Genomic DNA, 21,400 nt, shown 5'->3' on the forward strand with positions numbered 1-21,400 from the left:
ACCAACTAGTATTAGCACGGAAAAATTCATGAACCTAAAGTGCACAAAGGTAACAATGCTCATATCAATGATCAATAGGGAAAAGAAAAAATTACACATGCATACACTCTCCTCTACAAGGGTTCCATTTGTCAAGAGAGAAATACACGAAACAACCCTATTTTAAAGGTGCAGTTTCATTTCCTCTAAAGCAGAGAAAACATCAAACACGAAAGAAGTATGTAAACATTGTACAAAAAAACATATTTGATCCGATTCATAAAAGATCGAAATTTGTTTAAACCTCATTTTGGAATCCAGACATATTTTACTGAATCAGACTCAAGCTAATATTAACGTCCAACAAACATAGGCCCTATATATGAAAAACTTGAAAAATCAAGTTTTCCAAGCATCTATCAACATTCTCCATCAATTAACAACTTAAGATGAGAAAAATCACAAAATTTTCAAATGTGTACTCAACAGAGTTCCAAAAAAAGAAGAAAAAAAAAAAAAAAACAAGCATAGCAAGAAAGAGTTATAAAGTAAGTACAAAAAGAAAAGGAATTAATATATGATCATAAGTTCCATATCTTTTGTTTCCTTCTTTTGTCCACCTATTGTAGAAGGTGATCATTAATCACCACAAAATGGATTAATCCATCTAGTTGGATTGGCAAAGACAGTTAAAGGGATCTTGGATATACATATCAGTTTTGGATCCTAAGGCTAATAAGTCAATCCAGAACTGAGGCACTTCCAACTTTCCCAGTCACAATAGTCAAATCCATGTTAGTTACTCTTGTGAAGTTCAAATGAAGAGTTGTTCTCCAAGCTCATTCAAGAAGTTAATCTTGTTATAAATATGTTGACGACAATGTTTCTAAACTATTAGTTGAACACTCTAAACTGTGGAGATCTCTTGAATACAATTTGCAAATTAACACCGATGCAAAGGTTTCATTTTATATATATTTAATAAGCACAAGTGAACTACCTTCCACATAATATACTTGCAGCCTAATGACACCAAATTCAATCAACCAAAAAAAGAGCTTAGATATTTATGATAGGGGTTTGACAACCCAATTCAAGTTCTATTTTTGACATTATTACATGGTCTCGAATCAACAATCATTCTAGAGAACGAGCAAATCAAAGCATCCAGACTAAATCAGGCTATTTTACCTAAAACGAGAATAATTAGCAAACCAAGCTTAACTTATATCAGAAACCCCAACATCACTACTTACAATTAATTTGAAAATAGCAATAACACAAACTACACTTTGTGTCATTTAAAACCCACACAATTACTTATTATTTTACTACAACATGGTATATGTAAAATTCAAGTTTTTATAAGGAAGACATCCATTACGCAGTAAAGTACCCAAATCTATCAAACCCAATGAAGAATATACAACCATCACATTATTGCAAGCTTGAAGTTGAGAAAAAACTGTGACAACTAAAATTGAGCCCTCATCAGTATAGCAAGATCGATGCATATAACATGAACATCACAAACAACAGTTCCATTACATATAAACCTCCATACCGATAAACTTAGAAGACTGACATAGAGGACAGAAGCTGAGCTTACTCTCACAATCTTTACACAGGCAGAGATGCCTGCAAGGCAACAAAAGCATGCAAACTTCATTAACTCTGCAAAACTTACAAGTCATCGACTCCTTCAAATCTTTGTTCTCCTTGCAAACAAGTTGGAAATCGATAGCCCCACCATTACAGCAAGACGCTGTATCATCTACCTCACTGTCACCACACCCTTCTTTGCTGCCTCTGCTCTGTGCAAATACTTGTTGTAGATTGAACTTGAGAGCAGTAATCATGTTCTCATTGCACTTAGCTCGGTTCTGCCAAGCACCTGCTTCTATGCTCAACTGTTTCATTCGTTCTTCGAGTTCTGAGTTCTTCTTGTTTATGTCCTCCACCTCTGCTTCTTTTTTGCGAAGCTTTTGAAGGATCTTTTCTTCCGCTAATGAGAGAGTTTGGAGTTGGTTTGCTTGAATCTTCTTGAGGATTGCTTGCCTCAATTGCTCACTCTAATAGTTCCATAACAATTGATAAAGAAAAGGATCTAATAAAAACCCTATTTTTACGTAAACAATTGAAATTTGAATCTACAAAGATATTTCAAGAACTACAATAACAACAAAAAAAATTCACAATTTTTTTAGTAGAACTAAATAAAACAAGTTAATACGGATAAGATTGAATAAATCTGATAAAAGAAATCGAACCTGATTTTTGACGAATCGATCCATTTCTTCGTCCTGTCTCTGCAACTCTTGATCAATCTCGTCACCGAGGAGTGAGAAAACTTGGGAATCTCCAGATGATGCGATCCGTCTATCATCGAGAGATAACCCTAGCCCTGTCGAAACAGATCGCGTTTGCAAGAAATCGAGAGACGATATTTGCGAATTGTTTTTGTTCTCTAAGAAATCTTCTTCTTTAAGTCTCTTCTTTTTCGGCTCAGAACTATTATCCAAGAACAGATCTCCACCGCCACCACCATCTGTTGCAGGATTCGGATAGGGGGCGAATCCTACTACATGAACTAATAAAATATGAAAATTAAACAAATTCAATTAAAAATTACATCAAAAATGAAGAATAATGAAAATCAAATAGAGAGAGATTACAGGGAGGGGTGTATTGTGCATGAGATTGATCGATGAAATTAACAGGATTGAAGAAAGCGATCGGTGAGGTAATCTGACCATCAGCTTTTAATAGATTACTGAAAAATAGACAAAAATAAATCAGGATTCAGGAGAGAGCGGTGAGTGAAGAAACATAATAAAAAAAGGTGACTGACGATTCAAGGGGGGGAAAATCTATATTTGTAGGGTTTTTGAGAGAGATCGCATCCTTTCTTCTCTCTCTCTTACCTGAAAGGTTTGGATTCTTGTTGCTGTTGTTGATGCTGTTGTTGGTGGTGGTGGTGGTGTTGTTGTTGAAGTTGGAGTTGAAGTTGAAGCTGAAGTTGGTGCTGCTGCATCGCCATGGCGAGAGAGAGAAGCGATCCAATGCGTCTAGTCCAACTCTAGAGAGAGAGAGACTGAGAGAGGGGATCTTTCTTTTCCTTGCCCCCCAGTACTTCAAAAAATTTCAAAATGGTCCCTAACGTTGTTTAAATAGATAAAAGAGTCCCTTCGAAGTACTTTTCTTTCCTACTTCACCTTTTCTCCGCGTCTCAAAATAAGGGACTGGATCAACCCGATGGGCCTGAGGTATAGTGAGGATGGGCCTGGACTTGGACTGTATTTTAATGATGTTATAATATTTTTTTGAATGATCATGAAACTAATCTTAATAATATATGATTCATAGTAGGGGTGCAACTTGGTCTGGTTCAAACCGAGAACTTACTCAAATCGATAGCTTTGGATTAGTTTTTATTTAACTTAGAATAAGTTGTGATTCGATTCTGGGTTAAAGAAATGTATAATCAATTGATTACGTTCGAATCTTGATTCAAGGCTTGTATAGAACTGAAGCCTTGTAGTGTGTATATGGGTAGCGTTCGATAGACAACATTAGGAGGGACAACAACGTTGAGAGACAAAATTTGTCTGATATGACTTAAAAGTTTTGGATTAGATTGGATTGATTTTTTTTTTTTTTTTTTTTTGTGTGTGTGTGAGGATGATCTCTCTATAAAGGTCATCCTCACAAAAAATCAACTGAATCCGAAATTTATAATCTCATCAAAAGTGATTTATAAATTCACGGTAAAATTTTGACAATCCACAATTCTAAACCATTATTGATGGGGTTAGAAATTTCAGATTGGGCTACTTTTTTGTGAGAGTGATCTTCACATCATACAGATCACTCTCACAAAAATCAGACCATTCCGAAACTTCTAACCCATATAGGACAAACATTGTCTCCCTAATGTTGTGTATCGAACATGGCCTTATATATTTATTATAGATTATTTTAAGCCATTCATGCAAAAGGAATATGGCCAACATTAAAATTGAAAACTTCAAAAAGAATTACACTTTTATGTTGCTCTTCTCGCCTTTCTTTCTCCCTTGATTTTTTTAATGTTCTTATTATTTACGAGTTAGGATGTAAAATATTTCATGTTTAATATTTATTTATTATTGAAATATAAGTTATTTCCAAGCAGATCGATCGGATATTAGCAATCCATAAAACCAAATTAAACTAACTTTAGTCGGTTTGGTTCAAACAATTCGGTTCATCATGCTTCTTGTTTAGTGCAACCGACTTATGTTGGTTCAATTTCAATTTGGTCCAAAACCGAACCAAGTTGCACCTATGATTTTAAAACTCATTTTGATGTCTCATCTCATTCATGAACAAGACCGAATAGCCTCAGATGAGTTTTCCGATGCGTTTGAGTCATCTCGTTCATCAATGAGAAAAATGAACCATGATTTTAAATCTCGTCCGATACATTTGACTTATCTATACGTCTCGTTGGTGGACAATAACGAGACGTATTGGACGAGTTTTCTTGCTCTCGGACAAGATTTAAAGCCATGGTTGCACCCTTAGTTCATAGTAGAGTTAAATCTTATTCATATTATTGATCCTAGTAGGTATATCTTCCCAAGTGATCTTCCATACTTCACCATCACCTTATGTTATCTTACAAACAAAAAAAAAATTAAAAATTAAAAATTTGAAAAAGATTACTTATTTCCATTTGTATTTTCACTTATTTTGAAAAAAAAAATTTGACATTAAAATTTATTTATTTTCATCTTAATAAACGAGGGTATAAAATGGGATGGTGTTAGGAAAAGTTGGTGTGGAAATAGAATCTCTAATGTAAAAAACATGGGGAATTTGTAAAGAAGTTTAAAAACTAAGATCTGAAGAGAGTTCTCTCATTTTTTAGGGGAAACTATGTAAATAGTACTTTTGGTTGGGTCTGCCTACTAAAAAAGATTCTCGAAAGAATAGATAACTGACAGACTGAATTAAACACCCGCCTTATTCCATTGAAAACTTCTTCTTTTTTTTTATCATTTTGTTAAGTGAAATTGACCTCCTCTTTTTTCTTCTCCTCCAAAACTTTTCCTTCTCTTTCTTTCCAAGAAATCGAATAAGTTTAGCGCCCCTGCTCGCTTCTCTCATACATGGCGTATAGCTATTGTGCACCGCTCTCCTTATCCTGCGCTCGCTCCATTGTGAAGCAAGCTTGCCCCTCCTCGTTGTCTTCTCCATGGCATCAAACCTGCCTCAGTGGTTCAACTGTTATGCATTTTCAGCCACGAAAGAAGATTAGGGTTCCAATCTCAGGGATCCATTGCTCATTCTCTTCCGAGAAGAAGAACCCCCCTCGGTCCGTGAAGGTGACCAGCACTCGTCGTGGAGAACGTAAGCTTTCTTTTACTCAAGAACCGAAAATCCTTCTGTTTCTTGTTATATGTTTCAATCTGTTTCGAAATTGTCTCGGGGAAAGCTTTTAGGGTTTCTTTTTAATAGGATTTTTCTTGTTTAATCAATTAAGTTTTTTGTTGAATTCTTGAGATTTGGTTTTAGGTTTTCTCTATTGTTGGAGTCTCCTTGTTTCTTCTACATGTGAAATTGCGTTTGTTTCTTTAATTTCCTTTTGTTTCGGAACTCGAATTACTATTTTCTTGCATGTTGAGTTGGGTTTTTTATGTTGTGTTTCTGGGATTTTCATGCTTGTTTCAGATTTTCAATCTTTACATGTTTACACATCTGAAATGCGTAGAAAGATACTTATATCTGAATGGGAATGAGCGATAAACTATTTTGCCTCAATAAACGTACTTGTTCCCCATAATTGGTTAGTTTTTAGAATCTGGGCTGATTATTCCTCTAAAATAGAACTTTTTTTGCCCAATTAATCAAGAAAGACAAGAAAATATCAGGATAGCTAATTGTTGTACCTTTAGATATTTATCTTTAGATGTCATTGATGGTTTGCATATACTAGTTAAGTGCCTTTTTGTTGTCCAAATGGGTCTGGACCTATGGTAGCAGGGTCTTAGACCCTTTCGCTCGATGAGAAAATGCATCAGATTCTACATGATCAAACCTATGAGCCTTAAGGAATGATGGAAGGAGATAAAAAGAAAAGAGAGGGAAAGAACATAGAATTACAAGGTGAATAAAAATTAATAAGTTAAATATGAAATTAAGTAGAAGAAAAGAATCCGGATTCCAAATAAAAAATTAAAACTCGAAAAGGTCTTTTTTATTCTTGCGGAATGAGGGACAAAGGGGTTGATTGAGGAAGATCTCTTGTTCTTATTATAAGTTATAAGATTCAGATCGTTATTGGATCCGCATATATTTGGTAAAAAGATGAATCTTCTCCTTTGAGAATTTAAAAAAAAAAAAAATTGTGAAGTGTTCAATTAGAACATGAAAACATGACTGAATTGGTCATAGTTACTCTTTGGGACAGAGAGGAAGAAGGGAGGAGACTCTGGAACGAGGAAAAGATCCAATGACCCAACTATTAATGGTCAAACTGGATAGTTCCTATCCTAACTAATATTTTAAGTTTATGTATAGGTAATTAGGTGTTTATTATCTGTATGGATGTGTGGCCTAGCTTCTAAAGTAAGAAGAACACAACATAATCAATGGGATCAAAATTTGCTGATCATAATTGATTTTCCTGTTATCATACCTTTGTTTGCGGATGATTGTTTCTTTTTCTATCGGAAATTTTATTATTAAGCAAAAAATAGCAATAAAGAACCCCAAATTTTTATTGATATGTGTGGCTGGGCAATAAATTTTCAAAAGTTCACATTTTTGAAAAGGCAGAAATGTTCCTAAATATAGTATAATGTCAAGCCTTATTTTAAAGGACTTTTCTAGCCTCAACCCACAGTAGAACACAACATAATTTTGTTTTATTTCCAAAATTATGGAATGAGGAATTTTGTCAAAGATGGTATATGTTCATCCAGATAAGGTTTGGATGTTTGCTACCTCCTTGATTTTTCTTTTTGGGGGATAGTTTTGCAGGTGAAGGTGGGATAAAAATCCCAGATCTATGGTGTTACTCTGGTGACTCATTCAATAACCTTTATGAAATGTTGTGGTTGTTCAACCCTGATTTCCTGTTTAGAGGAAAGCCAACTTCCTTCAATGGATTTGAACCACTCGGTTGAGTTCCTATCCCTATGTGCTAGCATTCTAAGATGGAAGAATTCAGTGTCTTTTCCCCTTGATGCAAATACGAATTCCTAGAATTTGTTTCTAAAAGGGATGTTTTTCTGAATTAAACTGACTGAAGGTGGCCTTGGAGAGATGTCTTTCTTGTAGGGTGGTTTCCAGAGGTTGGAATTTTGCTTGGACATCATTTATTTTGTTCATTACTACAATCATGTAGGTAGGTTAATCACAACTATTTGATTTATTTACATATATATAGATGTTATTGGCCATTTATATTAAATTAGTAATTTACTGGCATATAGGTAGCTCAATCACTACCATAATAAATATCTATGTATTTATGGATGGCAGCTATCTATTACAATTAGTTACCTGCCTACTTAAAATACTATCATGTATATGTTATCGTAGATTGAAAAAAAAAAACAGTTTATGTGTCTACCACTCAGCTCGATCCAATCAACCTGACTTGGCCAGAGCTGGGTTTTGGATTGAAGGTTGAGTAGCTTTGGTTAGCTCAGGTTGACCATCTTAGTCCCGAGGTTAGGTTGGGCTTCAACTGGTCCAAAACCCACCCAACACGTCCAATTTTAACCCATGTGTTACTTTGTAGACTCAACCTAGGTAGGACTTTGGTTTCAGCTATTGGTCTGGTTATGGGGCAGAGGAAGAATGAAAGAGATGTTTGAGAGTTGGTGCTTTCTTTGCTAAGATGGGAGTCATTTTCTATCCAGTAGAAGATTGGTGTGATCACTGATCAGAAAGCTCGATTCTTCAGTGTAGATAAAATGGAGTTCACATTATATGTAGTTGAGTATAGATATAGATTTGGTTGGCCATGTAGGTTTTTTGCTACCGTTCTCATATAGTTGGGGTAAGTTTCTATATGAAGACGATTATCACAGGTTTATTCATTTATCGAGACAGTGTATTTGGTGTTGAGACTCTTGGATCAGATCCTTGAACGTATTTTTATTTATTTTTACTTCTTTTCTTTTCTTTAATTTGGTGATCATTACACATTGCATTGAATAATTGAACTTTGGTATGAGTTTCTTTGTTTCAAGTATTCCTGTTTCACATGTTACTGAAGTACTCATGCTTAACTTATCTCACCATCCCATCCCATCCCCCCATGCCAACATTTACACACACAATTTGTTAAAATCTAGTCTAGAAATAAATCTTAGGTTTTGAGTTTTCTTTTTATTTGCTATTTTCTTCAATGTATTATGTTGTTATTCTTTTCTAATGTAATAAAATAGAACGTCTAGGCTCAGCTATCTTTGCTGGTGTGTTGTGAAGTCAGGTCTATCCATGGATCAAGTTTGGATTGAGATCTATTCCAATAATATCTGATCCGATCATTATTGGAAATCCTTGCTCCATACCTGATCAATAACAGTCGGATCTGATCTGTACCTTAATGAATTGGAGTATAGTTGTTCCAGTAGTGATCCGATCCTTATCTGCCTGGTCCTTACTGGATCCCAAAAAAACCTCATTGCAGACCCTAAATTATCCTAGTCAGGTTTCAAGTCCAACCTCAAGTATTATTGACAACCCTAATTATGATGAAATATACAGTCCTTTTAACCATTTTATTTTGGATATTTGCAGTGGGTACAGTTACTGCAGACACCTGGGATGAATATGTTCTGAACAGTGATATTCCAGTCCTCGTTGAATTTTGGACTGGTTGGTGTGGGCCGTGCAGGATGGTCCACCGGGAGATCGAGGAAATCGCAAGAGAGTATGCTGGGAGGATCAATTGTTATTTGCTTAAAGCAGATGAAGACAGGGAAGTTGCTGATAAGTATGGTATCAAGGTTGTCCCTGTGGTTGTGCTGTTTAAGAATGGCGAGAAAAGAGACTCCATGACTGGTACTATGCCCTATCACATATATGCGGCAGCCATTGAGAAGGTCCTTGCCTCATAAGGGAGGTCATCTAAGATTTCTACAATGGATTACAGGGTTATCAGATGAGTTGGATTGAACTAGTAAGATTGACTGCTTTTGTACATTTTCATACCTTTTTGTATGCCTTAAATTGGGGAATCACCTCATTCTTTCTTTTCTTTTTTTCATTTTATACGTTTATGCTTTTGACCTTGGGCATTGTCCTGTCATGGGAGCTGATCTGATCTGTTTTTATTGGGTAAGATTGGCTTCCTTTCTTTTCTTTTCTTTTCTTTTCTTTTCTTTTTGTACCCTCTTGTATCTCTTACACCTCAACACTATGTACATTTTTACACATGTATGATCAATTCTTCCATCTTTTGCAAACATGAATTGGACTCCATATTATAAATGTAATTTGCTGGGAACATTAATCAAACAAAAAGCTGAGCAACTTGATTGGATTGGTCTTTTTTAATTGAAGCTGAGAAAATTATGTTACTAGTTGTTTATTGCCTTTTAGTTTTGTGCTCTTGAAAAATCTGACTTGGGTTTTTCACCTGTTACATCCTTCTTATGCACCTCTCCTAAATTTGGGACGATTTCTTTTCTTGTTGAAATGTACTTAAGTAACTGCTTTCTAGACATAAACATTTTTTTTTTCAATTAAAAAAAATATATAGTTGTGATTTCTTGTTGAAATAAAACATGAAAATAATGTAACTTATTCATCCTCATCAAAGAAATTAGTCAAATGACAAATATACCCTCAAAACTTGCTACAATAATATACATATGAATTTACAAAATATCCTTATCACAACTACATGTTAGAATTACAAAAATACTTTTCATTAAAGAAACTATTGAAATTACAACAATACATTAAGTTCATGTTACAATCGTATTTACATGAATTTACAAAACTACATCCATGAGAGGGATGTTTTTGTGGTAAAATTGATTAGGGATATTGTCCCCCACAAAAAAAAAAAAAAATTTCTACTCTTGGTCCCCCCTCCCCCTCCTTGAGTAAAATCTTGGCTAACAAAGATCAATATTATTTAAGACATGGATTACACAGATTTTTTGAGTTTCACCTTCTAATACACCATTGTAGAGGTAAAATTTGGTGATGCCTCGATCGACTCTTCTCTATTGAGCCAAAGTAACTCCCTTATCCTTCTTATAAGCACCGGTGTGATACCTATTAATAATCCTTTGACACTTAAATTAGAATTGTAGAGAAGACAATAGTTAAGAAGCAAAAAATTTGAACCCCTCTTCTTTCATTGATTTCTCTATTTATAGATTTTTCCTTCAAACCAAGATTTTTCTCTTAATCAGGATTTGATTACGGGAAAATCCTTGATTTTAAGAATCTTAAACGGAATAAGAATCTTTGATATTGAGTTCAAGATCTTAGGGAGATTTCTTCTAAGATCTTAGGCTTCAATACGGTGTATTATGAAATTATGCAAATCTTCGGATTAGGCCTATCCTACCAAGCAGATTAGGTTTTCAGTTGCATTGTCCTATCCTATCGGTCAGGTTAGATACTATTACCTAGGTCTAATCTGTTATTGGGTAGGATTGGATTTACTGACTTACTCAAGGTATCACTTAATTGATTTGGACATGTGTACAGTCTAAGATAATATATAATTATTATATAATCATTTTATTTGTTTAAAACTCTAAAAACCCTTGAACATGATCATGAATCATGACGGTAGTCATACTCAATCAATCAACTTCATTTATAGGCTGCTGCTTTTCTTCTCCGTTACTTGTGATGATTTTGGATGTACATGCCCAAATTCAATTTTTGGTTCTATGTATAGATTTTACGTGACGTATATTGCTAATAAAACCAACGGGAAACAGACCTCACGCATGACCCATGGCCCCCCGATGGTGTTATTAGATTGTTGAAGTCCACTTGACAACAGGTTTATTATTATTATAATTATTATGTTCCGGGCCCACAGTAGGTGTTGGGTTCTTCAAATGGTACTATTTGGCCTTTGAGGCACCACTCCAGGCACACACACTAGCGTCGGTTCTAAGGTAGAAAGTAACATCAGCGGTTGATGTCACATGAGAACCTAATATGTGGACAACACAACACAGTTGTTCTCTGATTTAATGCTGGTGAGAGAGATTTTTCATTACAAATCTGTGACACATGACCTGCCTATATTCCGTGGACACTATTTAAAAAAAAAATTAAAATCATTTGGTATTAATAGAGAGTCGGTCAGCTAAAGTTGGCACTTTGACTTGTCTTTCCATGAATCTCGAACGTTCATTATAATTTAGAATTTTTGGTCAAGAGTTTATTTTTTTTTCAACTTTTTGTGTAAAGGGGGATTTTTACATGATATACATCCAAAACCTAATGTGGGTCCAAACCCACACTACTCCAGTACTCGTGGGAATTATTGGATCACAACAACTCAAACGCGGCTCATATTTTAATTACGTGTGTTGACGTAAGACGTGTGAACACCTGCTTTACATGTAACACACCGAAATGGTCTATTTCGTACATTCACCACGTGTTAACTAACGCTTTTTTTTTTTCACACAAAAAAAAAAAATGTAGTAAAATATTTAATTGATGACTCTGATTAAGGGTGTCAATGGGTTGGTTTCAGTTCGGTTCCTAAGGAATTTAGAATCATAACCATTCATATTAGTTTGGTTTTAAGTCCGATTCTAAAATAAATAGAATCGAAATCGAACTCATAAAAAATTATGGATACTCATCAATTTCGATTCTCAAGAATCGAATGAGAAAAAAATTATTTCAAATCATTATAATAAAAAAATTTCTTCAAAAAATTAATATATTATCAACAAAATTATTAACTTAATTATGATTTGTTATACTAAATATACAAATTAATGATTTTTTTTCAAAAATAAAAAATTTATCTTTGTTAAAAGTAATAAATTTTTAGAAAAATAATTCATTTTAAACTTCAATTGATAATTTATATGAAAAATTGAAGAATTATATATAACATGCATTTATTTTGAAATAAAAAAATACCTTAAATCTTTTATAGTATGGAAATAAATGATAAAATAAATCGATTTCGGGTACCTACAGTTTGATTCCAGTTCCATTTATTTTGGGACCTAACGGTTTCAGTTCCTATCAGTTTGGTTCCATTTTATACTTGATTATAATCGGTTCCAATAAAAAGGGATCTGGAATCAGGGTTTTCGATTCCGATTCTGGTTTGGTTTCGGTTAAATGGGTACCCATTGACACCCCTAACTCTAATTATGGACCTTTACTTGTTGACTTGGATAATTTCGCATTTGTATTCAATAATACAGAAAAATCTTTGAAGCGACGCTTCAAAATTTCAAAGAAACCCTCGATGTATCTAAGGAGGTATCTCAAATATTAATGAAAAAGTAGGAGTGTGAAATAAATATGAAAAATCACATGTCAAGTTGCAAAGAGGATTCCTTCGAAATTTTGAAGCGGGCCGCCAACTTCTATATCAAGACTCGAACAAAACAATGTCACTCTTCTACACATTAATATATTAATTACATATTAAGTCTCTCAATAAGGTCATATGTTTAATACTTCTACTTAGGATTGCATCTTGGGCCAGTTGGAGGGTAAACTCACGCTCAACCTATGTAGTAGAACCCTCAACCTGAGATCAACTCAACACGTCCATTGAATTTGAGCTCACTAACCCAAGCTCCAGGGAATTGAATCTTAACAACTCAAACGTCGCTCAAATTTTATTACATGAGGTGAGACGTGTGAACACCTGCTTCAAATGTAATAGAGCGAATGGTATGTTCAAGATATTTACCATGTGTTAACTACACTTTTTTTTTCCATATAAATGTATAGTAAAAATTTGAGTTCTTCTAGTCTTACTAAGGGTCCTTGGGTTTAACTCTTAGCATCCAAAAACATGATCCGATTCTTTTTAAAAAAAAATAATTTTTTTTTAAAAAAAAAGTTATTTTTCAAGGTTGAATTCCATCTTTAAGTTTGGGAGTTATATGAAACTTTGATAACCGTTCATTTTCAAACCCTTGGATCCAGTTCAAAATAATTTTTTTTTTTTTTTCGTATATGAGTTTTTCAATGAAACTTAGAGGGTTGCAATGCATGATTTTTTATGTGATAACCCATTATAGCAAAACAATCTTAGTATGACTTAAAATCTTATTATGTTAGTAAGAAAAGGGTTTCACAAAAATATTTAATTGATGATCCTAATTTTGAAACTTTTCTGGTCTACTTGGATAATTCAGCGTTCGTATTGAGAAAAGCTATCCCAATCTTCTTCGTATTAATATATTAAGAATCCTGGTAATATGACTCGTCAAGTGACACACTCAAATGACTCCATGACGTGAACAAGTTTGGAAATCGTAGCATGGACCCAAACTTATCAAGTCATGGAGTCATTTTAATATGCCACCTGGGAAGTCATATTATCACGACTCATATATTAATTGCATATTAAAACTGTCAATAGGGTCATATGTTTAACACTTCTAGGAACCAGGCAAATGTGGATCTAACCAATTCTAGAACATTGACCCAAGTCAAAAAAGGACGTCCCTTGAATTTTAATGGTCTTGGTCAACAATAACTTCTAGTAACTAAATAGTAAAATTTACTGAACGGTTTAAAAGAAGAATTGGTGACGAATTAAAAATGTGCAAACACGTAAGACTCGTTTTGAATGTGTCGTACAAACTAAAGCAACGATTCCTTCAGACTAATCATCACTAAATTCAGGTAATTTTGGCTACTTTGATAAAAATATCGTGTACCTGGAGAATTTGAATAGTGCTCTGGAAGAATCAGTTCCACCCAAAAATTTAGAATACAATTCGCGTAACTTCAGTAAACAAAACGTGTCTTTAAATGGGAACGCAAATTTAACTAAATAAAGAAAGGGCACAGCCACCTCATTGACTCTCACGTGCTCGAAAGCACAACCAAATCTCCCTATTTCTAGAGAGAGAGATTCAAAGGCGTTAGAGAGTTAGTCGTACCTAGTATTCTCTTCTCTTCGAAGAGAAATCAACAAAGAGAACAAGAAAAAGACTTCAAATCGAGAGATTAGAATCGAATTCAATCGATCTGATGGAGTGGGTGAGAGGGGAAATCATCGGAAGGGGAAGCTTCAGCACTGTAAATTTAGCCTTCCCAAGAACAGATTGCTGTGAAATTCCTCCATTAATGGCTGTGAAATCTGCCTTAGTTTCTCAATCATCTATGCTTCAAAAGGAGAAAGAAATACTAACCTATCTGAGCGGATGCCCTCAAATTCTTCAATGTTTCGGCGACGATCTCACCATTGAAAATGGTAAAAAAATTTACAATATCTTCCTTGAACTAGCTTCGAGAGGTAATCTAGCAGAGCTAATCAAGAATTCAGGAGGTAAAATGAAGGAATACGATGTTCGACGTCACACAAGATCGATTCTTCGAGGCCTTCGTCACATACATGAGAAAGATTACGTCCATTGCGACATAAAGCTTCAGAACATCCTTGTCTGCTCTTCTATTGATGGGCAAACTGAAGTAAAAATCGCCGATTTTGGACTAGCGAAGAAGGCAAATCAGAAGAAGAATTCAGTTAATGGGGTGTTGGATTTAATTGGTACTCCTCTCTACATGTCACCAGAATCGGTGGCCTGTAACGAACACGAGGCCCCATCAGACATATGGGCTCTCGGGTGCGTTGTGGCCGAGATGATGACTGGAAAGCCTGCGTGGAGGTGTCGATCGGATGCCCATTTCGGTGCTTTGTTGTTTCGAATTGGTTCTGGTGAAGAATTGCCAGAGATTCCTGAAGAGTTTTCGGAACAAGGGAAGGATTTCTTGAGAAAGTGCTTTGTGAGGGATCCTATTAAGAGATGGACGGCTGAAATGCTCTTGAATCATCCATTTATTTCTGATGACACTGTTACATTTCTTGAAGCCGAGAAACTATCTCCATCACCAAGAAGTGCTTTTGATTTTCCCGATTGGAGTTCGTCGTTATTGAGTTCAATCAGCCCTTCTACATCGGATTCTTATACATGTTTCGAGAGAGAATTGGATCGATTAGATTGTTCTTCAACATCTACAATCTCTTCTCCTTCTCCGGTTGATCGACTTAGCGAGATGGCAAGGGGGAATTTGTCGAATTGGTCCTTTTCAGATAGTTGGATCATAGTAAGAGAAGCAGAGTCCCCTGTTTTTCAGTTAGAAAGAGGAAGTCAGTTCTTCCAACGATCCTGATCTCCTTTTTTTATTTTTATTTTTTTTTGCTTGGAAGTTGATTTGATTTTCAAGCTGTAAATGATTAGAAACAGAAATTCTTAGAGAGTTTTTAATCTTTAAGATTTTGATCTGTTAATTCTTGTAATTCTCAATATAAATATTCTGCTGCGAACCCTATTAGGTTCAAGAAATTCAATTTAAAAAAAAAAATCTCTCATCTTTTATCTACCATTTAAATGATTTGGCCAGCATAGTCTTAAAACTCGGTTTTGCATCTCGTCTTGTCCATGCCAGATACTGAATGGTCTCGGACGAATTTTCCCATATATTTGAGATGCCTCGTTCAAAATTTTGAAAAATGAACATGAAATTTTATATCTCATCCAAAAAATTAACTTTTTCATCTGTCTCGTCCATGCCTGATACCGAGAACGTCTTGTGCGATACATCTCAGACTTGGACGAGTTTTGAAACCTTGTTGGTCAGGTGCAAATTTGAATTTTGAACAGTCTTGATTGAGGCATAAAGAGTCCAGTGTTCTTTATTATTGTTACAACTTTGATGGGCATGCTGAATTTTTTTTTTTATCTTCCTCTACATTTACACTTCAGCAAATGTGGAATCAAGATTCTTAGCCCTTTAAAGTACAATGGATTTCATTTTTATTTCCCTCGTTAAGCTAACTTTTGATATCGTAGCTTAGAATATAAAAAATGCAAATTGAAGATTCTAACACATAGTGGAAGACAAAAAAAAAGGTGAGAGTAAAGTTGAATAAAAAAGAAAACATGATTGTAGACATAATTTAAAGGAGGAACAATATTCATTCCAATGATGATCTCTTGGGATTAATTATATACAGCCCTATAGAGTTGGGAAGGAATAATCCACATCAAAATCTTGCTTGCGTTGTAATGCAGGCAACTCGAGTTTCATCTTTAATAAATAAATAAAGTATTAGAAGTATTTTTGGACGAATAATTCCCGTGGAATCTGATGCAGTGGATTATTAGGAAGGTTCTTTAGACGAAATGCCTTATGACCCAATCTCTTGAGCCAACTGACCTTATTTGGCCCAAGCCCACATCATAGTATACCGATTGGCGATCCCAAGTGTTGAATAGATGACGCATATAATTCAATTCTAAGAAAAAAAAAAAAAAAACTTGAATTTAATTACATTCATCTCTGTTGCCGCACACACATACATATAAAGAAAATGTTAAAAGAACATCAATAATTAAAATCCAGATCAAATGCACCTAGGGTGGATGATTGAAACCCTTCTCTCACTGGAGCAGATCCTTTATAGTGCGATTCTTCTGTAGCCCTCCGTAGCACGTATCAACATTTGAGGGTATGCAACGGCATCAAGATGATTGCATCCAAACGTTTAAATGTGGGAACTTGGTGACAGTCCATTTTCAATGACTTGATTAAGGAAAAAAAAAAAAAAGATTTTATTTGATAATTTGTTTTCAAATCTGATCTAAACCATGAATCTAGGATGATTGTGTTGTTATTTTCCTTGAATGTGGTATTTTATGGGTCGTAGAACAAGAGTTACCAGAGAATGGCACTATCGAGGTCATAATCCAAGGAAATTCTATAAAGGAGATATTTTAGGAGGTCGGATCATATTTACCCGGGGTGGAGGATTGAAACCCTCCTCCTACACCTCAACACATGCCATGTAAGTCACAGAGTGATTGTTTGCTCACATATCAACACCATTTTGACATGTGATGATCATAATGTAAGTAATAAAAGGGAAATTTCTCTCTCTTGCTTGTATATCCATTGTCCATAAATCTTTATTTTTAGATTTCAAATCTTAAAAAGTATTGTGGGGTCCACATGAATTATCATATTTACAATTGAACACTACAAACTTCTAGATTTCATGAAAACACTCATGTTTAAAAAAAATGAAAAAAAAAAAAAAATCGAGCTTAATCAATGGTGTTAAAAATGGACAGTTACTAAGCATCCAAATTTAAAATAAAAATACAACATTGAAAAATAACTTTAAAATTTTTTATTTATTATTATTTTTTTGTTAAAATTCATAGGATTTCATCCTCTACAACACCTTTGTATTGGATCATATTTTTGAATGCTACGAGAAGATGATCTTATCAAGAAATTTCAATTTTTTACCATGGACAAGAAAGAGAAAAAATCTCTTATTATTACTTATGTCATTAGCGCTACATGTCAAAACGGTGTTAGTCTGTGAGAAAACAATCCCTCCTAATTAACAATTCAAGAAATCCTCCATCAGAAAATTTCCTTGGATTGTGGCTTACATGGCAAGTGTTGAGGCGTGAGGAGGGTTTCAATCCTCAACCATGGGTGCATGCGATATGGACTATAAGGATTACCACTAATAAGTACCGTTGAACAAACAATGGGTGATACTAGTCAAGCCAAGCAACTAATCAAATGAAATACAGTCAAAATATGGATCGCCTACTTGGTGAGACCAACTTGATCAAAATATTTATTTTAAGTAACTGAATCTTTCATAATTAAGCTCATGTTGGCCCATACAGAACCAAACTCATTTTAAAGCCCAATCAAAGCTATGATTGACGATTAAGACCACGATAGAGGTGGAATTGAATCCATTGGAGATTATTTGATTGATAGATCAATTTTGGATTAAAATATATATAATTTTGGTCTTGCCTACACATACGAGCACACCATCTTCCTCACACATCACTTACGATGAATTCTCTGTTTTCATCAATAGCACATAAAATGCAATCAAATTCTTCAACAAACAAGGGATGACCTCCAATATGCAGAATAAAAATTTGTTGCGCATCCATCAATTATTTCATCACTAACATCAAGAGCTGCTAATATTAAAATGTAATCAATCACTCAAATTGATCATTATTAAAGGGAACTTATATTATTGAAGCATGCTAGAGTAATAGTTTATGATCAATTGTATTATAGTGTACTAGTCAGGATTTCCTTCAAAAAGGTAGAGGTCTTAGTTCAAGTCCGCTCGCTGGTCATTTAGAAAGATATATCGCGGGGAATTTGGGTGAGATATGGTGCTTTATTGTCATCCCTAACAAGTCGGGCCAACGGATCTGAACACCCGGACGTGAAAAAAAAAAAAAAAAAAGTATCAAGATATAGGATGATATTTAATGGGTTAGATAATGTAATTAGGAATTTAGGATAATTATGCAATTATGTAGCTACTTGTACCAATCTTTTTCTTTGTTCAATGAGATCTCATGTGAGACCAAAATCATCTGACTTGAACGAACATTCAAAAGTGTTTCATTAACCGAAGATTATTACTCGTCTTTGGCAAAAGATATAAAACTTAAACTAATCGTATGTGCACAAGTTCCTGAGCGAAATGGGAACATTGAGCTTCTTGGGATCTAGAACGACTGAACACTCCATCGTTTTATAAAATTTTGGTTTGACAAGTTTTCCCAGTACGTAAGCTCTCGATCGAACCATGAAATTCAACTTCAAAGGCACAGGTAAGGTCGTAGTTCCCATAGAAGTGCTCAAACTAGCTCCATTTCCGTACAATGGAATCCTGTTCCCCTCCACCACTACCTTCATTGTTCTCTGGCTTTTTCTTGATTGATAAAACTTTTTTATCTGCAAAGTACACACAGAAACAAAGAACATCAATCAATCAATCAAATACTGTTAAATTAGGGGAAAAAATTTATAAAGGCAACGATGGGCATTATTGTTGCTTACGGTGCCACTGGCCACTGTGAGCTTAGAGTATGAAAGATCTATAGGTGTTGACGTCACATGGATTCCGAAAAATGTAGCAGTGTTACGAAACGTGAGCTTCACAGTGGAGTTCATGGACACCATTTCGGTCGCAACTCCTGTGTAATCCGAACCTGCTTGAATCATGAATCGTTCGAAAGTGATGCTCTGAAAGAAAGAAAGAAAATCAACATCCCCATGTCAGAACAATCCCTCTCTAGAAGGGAACTTTTTTTTTGTTGTTGTTGAACTATGGAATAAAATAAGCAAATGAGCAGATGGGTTTTCGAATTTCAATCATAATTGACTCACTTTCATCGTGATCTGGGGCTTCTGAGGTCGACTCGCTCCCCACAAAATCAAAGAGAACACAGAGAACAGAACAATGAACCCAAGAACAAAAGCAAGAAAGTAATACCGAAGAGGGAGACTCTTCTGGGGTCCCTTCTCTTCAAGGAGACCTTCTTCTTCGATCGTGTCGCATGGGTTCTGGGCGTTTCGATAAGATCCAGCATTAGTGCGTGATCCGGGGATTCGAGTTGTCGAGGATTGTCGAGAGTGGTGAGCGAGTGAGGAAGAGTGACACTGAGGAGGTGAGCCCATGGGGCTGAAGGCTGGGGTGGATTGAAAAGATGTGGTGGTTTTCTCTCCATCATGAGAGTCTCGTGATGGGCTTTGGACGTAGTAGACGTGTCTTTGAGGAGATCTGATTGGGGACGAAGTAGCGAGGCTCGTCACCTCTGAGTCTGTATTCGCGTGCATTCTTCTTAATTCTTCTACTTCTTTGATCTTTCAAGCAAATATAAGATGAAGTCAGGGTACTGTGGCTACTATGAAATCTGAATTGGAGTTCTGTTGAGGTGAGAGGACAATACAGATTTCCTAGAGATTAGGTATCCATTTTGTTGGGTATCTCTAGGAGTACTCTCCCATCTCAACCGTCTGTTTATGAAGACACACAAATAGACACTACTCTCCTCCTCCGATCGTTAAATGTTACATTAACATTCCTATATTACTATAATTATACATCACTTTAATTAGGGTTCTTTCTACTAAATTTTTTAAGAAGGGTAAATAAAATTGAAAATACACCATCTTTTAAGAATAATTACGAGGCTCCCCTCAAGGTTCTTCATAGTTATGTCTAAGTAAACTATATATATACGAGTCGGATATTTTGACAAAATCCTAGATAATATTTTGGACAAAGTTTAGTCTTATATAGTTAAAATGTTTTGGAATGGGCTGATTTTTTGTGAGAATGATATCTTTAGTAAATAGATCATCCTCACAAAAAATCAAATAATTCTAAAATTTCTAATTCAAGGAAAAATGGTTACAAACTAATGGTAAAAAATTAACAGTTCACGATTCTTCAACTTATAAACTAGGGTTAGAAATTTCAGAATTGATTGATTTTTTGTAAAGATGATTTTCTCACTATAGAGATCATTCTCACAAAAAATCAATCTATTCCAAAAAATTTAATCCATATAAGACAAAATGCTTTGTCTAGGATTTTGTCAAAAGAGCGTTACCTTACATATATATATATATATATATATATACATGAAAAATGCTAACATTCAAGATCTTATGGGGACGTTTATTTTTTTTTCCCAATAATACTCCTTTTAATTTTGTTTTTTAGTGAAAAAGACTAAGACATATTAATTTTTTACACAATAAATATATTTATTATGTTATTAGTAAATGCATTTATTATGTTGGTATTGATTGCCAAAATATTTACTATAAAAAAAATATTTAATTTAAAATATTAAAATGTTCATAGCATTTATTATGTAAATAAATATTTATAGTATAAAAGATAAATATATCATTATTTTTTTTCACTAAAAAATAAAATGATAAAGGGTATTATTGAAAAAAAAAAGTATTAGATAATGCTAATGTCTCAATTAGATCTTGGACGTTAGCTTTCCCTTATATATATATATATATATATATATATAATTTAAAATAATGATTTTACAACGCCTATTACCCCCCCCTATATATATATATATATATATAAATTTAAAATAATGATTTTACAACGCCTATTACCCCCCCCCCCTCCCCTCCCCTCCCCTCCCCTCCCAAATCGTAGATCATTTGCATTAGGATACATAAAATCATAAATCTTTTTCTTGTGAATATCGAGGCAAATGATCTACGATTCTATGGTGGAGGTGTATGTAACAGAGGGGGCATCAAATTATCACGGCTCATAAATTTACTATGCTCCTTCTATAAAAGTCGAAGATAGTTTTCATTTGGTTATGACTAACATGGATTACTT

The 21,400-nt window shown here is 34.5% G+C and overlaps 4 protein-coding genes across 5 annotated transcripts; 2 read left to right on the top strand and 2 right to left on the bottom strand.

The window, feature by feature from the left end:
* Positions 1-1,433: 1,433 nt before the first annotated feature.
* On the bottom strand, positions 1,434-3,076 carry LOC147409198 (BOI-related E3 ubiquitin-protein ligase 1-like). Of its 2 annotated transcripts, none has more exons than XM_086426353.1 (4): positions 2,904-3,076; positions 2,655-2,752; positions 2,250-2,560; positions 1,434-2,051 (listed from the first exon to the last, which is right to left on the bottom strand). In XM_086426353.1, exons 1-4 carry the CDS (start codon positions 3,017-3,019, stop codon positions 1,524-1,526), a joined length of 1,053 nt encoding a protein of 350 aa, XP_086282479.1. In that variant the 5' UTR covers positions 3,020-3,076; the 3' UTR covers positions 1,434-1,523. The 2 variants fall into 2 exon arrangements, with proteins under 2 accessions (XP_086282479.1, XP_086282473.1); XM_086426347.1 differs by having other exon boundaries at positions 2,250-2,569; positions 2,904-3,074.
* Positions 3,077-4,995: 1,919 nt separating this feature from the next.
* LOC147409199 (uncharacterized) lies at positions 4,996-9,420 on the top strand. Its single transcript, XM_086426362.1, has 2 exons — positions 4,996-5,373; positions 8,779-9,420. The coding sequence occupies exons 1-2, from the start codon at positions 5,133-5,135 to the stop codon at positions 9,096-9,098; spliced, it is 561 nt and encodes a 186-aa protein (XP_086282488.1). The 5' UTR covers positions 4,996-5,132; the 3' UTR covers positions 9,099-9,420.
* A 4,614-nt stretch (positions 9,421-14,034) lies between these two features.
* On the top strand, positions 14,035-15,533 carry LOC147409200 (mitogen-activated protein kinase kinase kinase 20-like). Its single transcript, XM_086426369.1, has one exon. It carries the CDS (start codon positions 14,203-14,205, stop codon positions 15,343-15,345), a length of 1,143 nt encoding a protein of 380 aa, XP_086282495.1. The 5' UTR covers positions 14,035-14,202; the 3' UTR covers positions 15,346-15,533.
* A 2,969-nt stretch (positions 15,534-18,502) lies between these two features.
* LOC147409201 (uncharacterized) lies at positions 18,503-19,985 on the bottom strand. Its single transcript, XM_086426380.1, has 3 exons — positions 19,405-19,985; positions 19,075-19,260; positions 18,503-18,969 (listed from the first exon to the last, which is right to left on the bottom strand). The coding sequence occupies exons 1-3, from the start codon at positions 19,852-19,854 to the stop codon at positions 18,685-18,687; spliced, it is 921 nt and encodes a 306-aa protein (XP_086282506.1). The 5' UTR covers positions 19,855-19,985; the 3' UTR covers positions 18,503-18,684.
* Between the last annotated feature and the right edge of the window lie 1,415 nt (positions 19,986-21,400).

The sequence above is a fragment of the Akebia trifoliata genome, chromosome 2 (assembly GCF_017979445.1).
Source record: "Akebia trifoliata isolate Shusen 1 chromosome 2, ASM1797944v1, whole genome shotgun sequence".
Lineage (NCBI taxonomy): Eukaryota > Viridiplantae > Streptophyta > Magnoliopsida > Ranunculales > Lardizabalaceae > Akebia > Akebia trifoliata.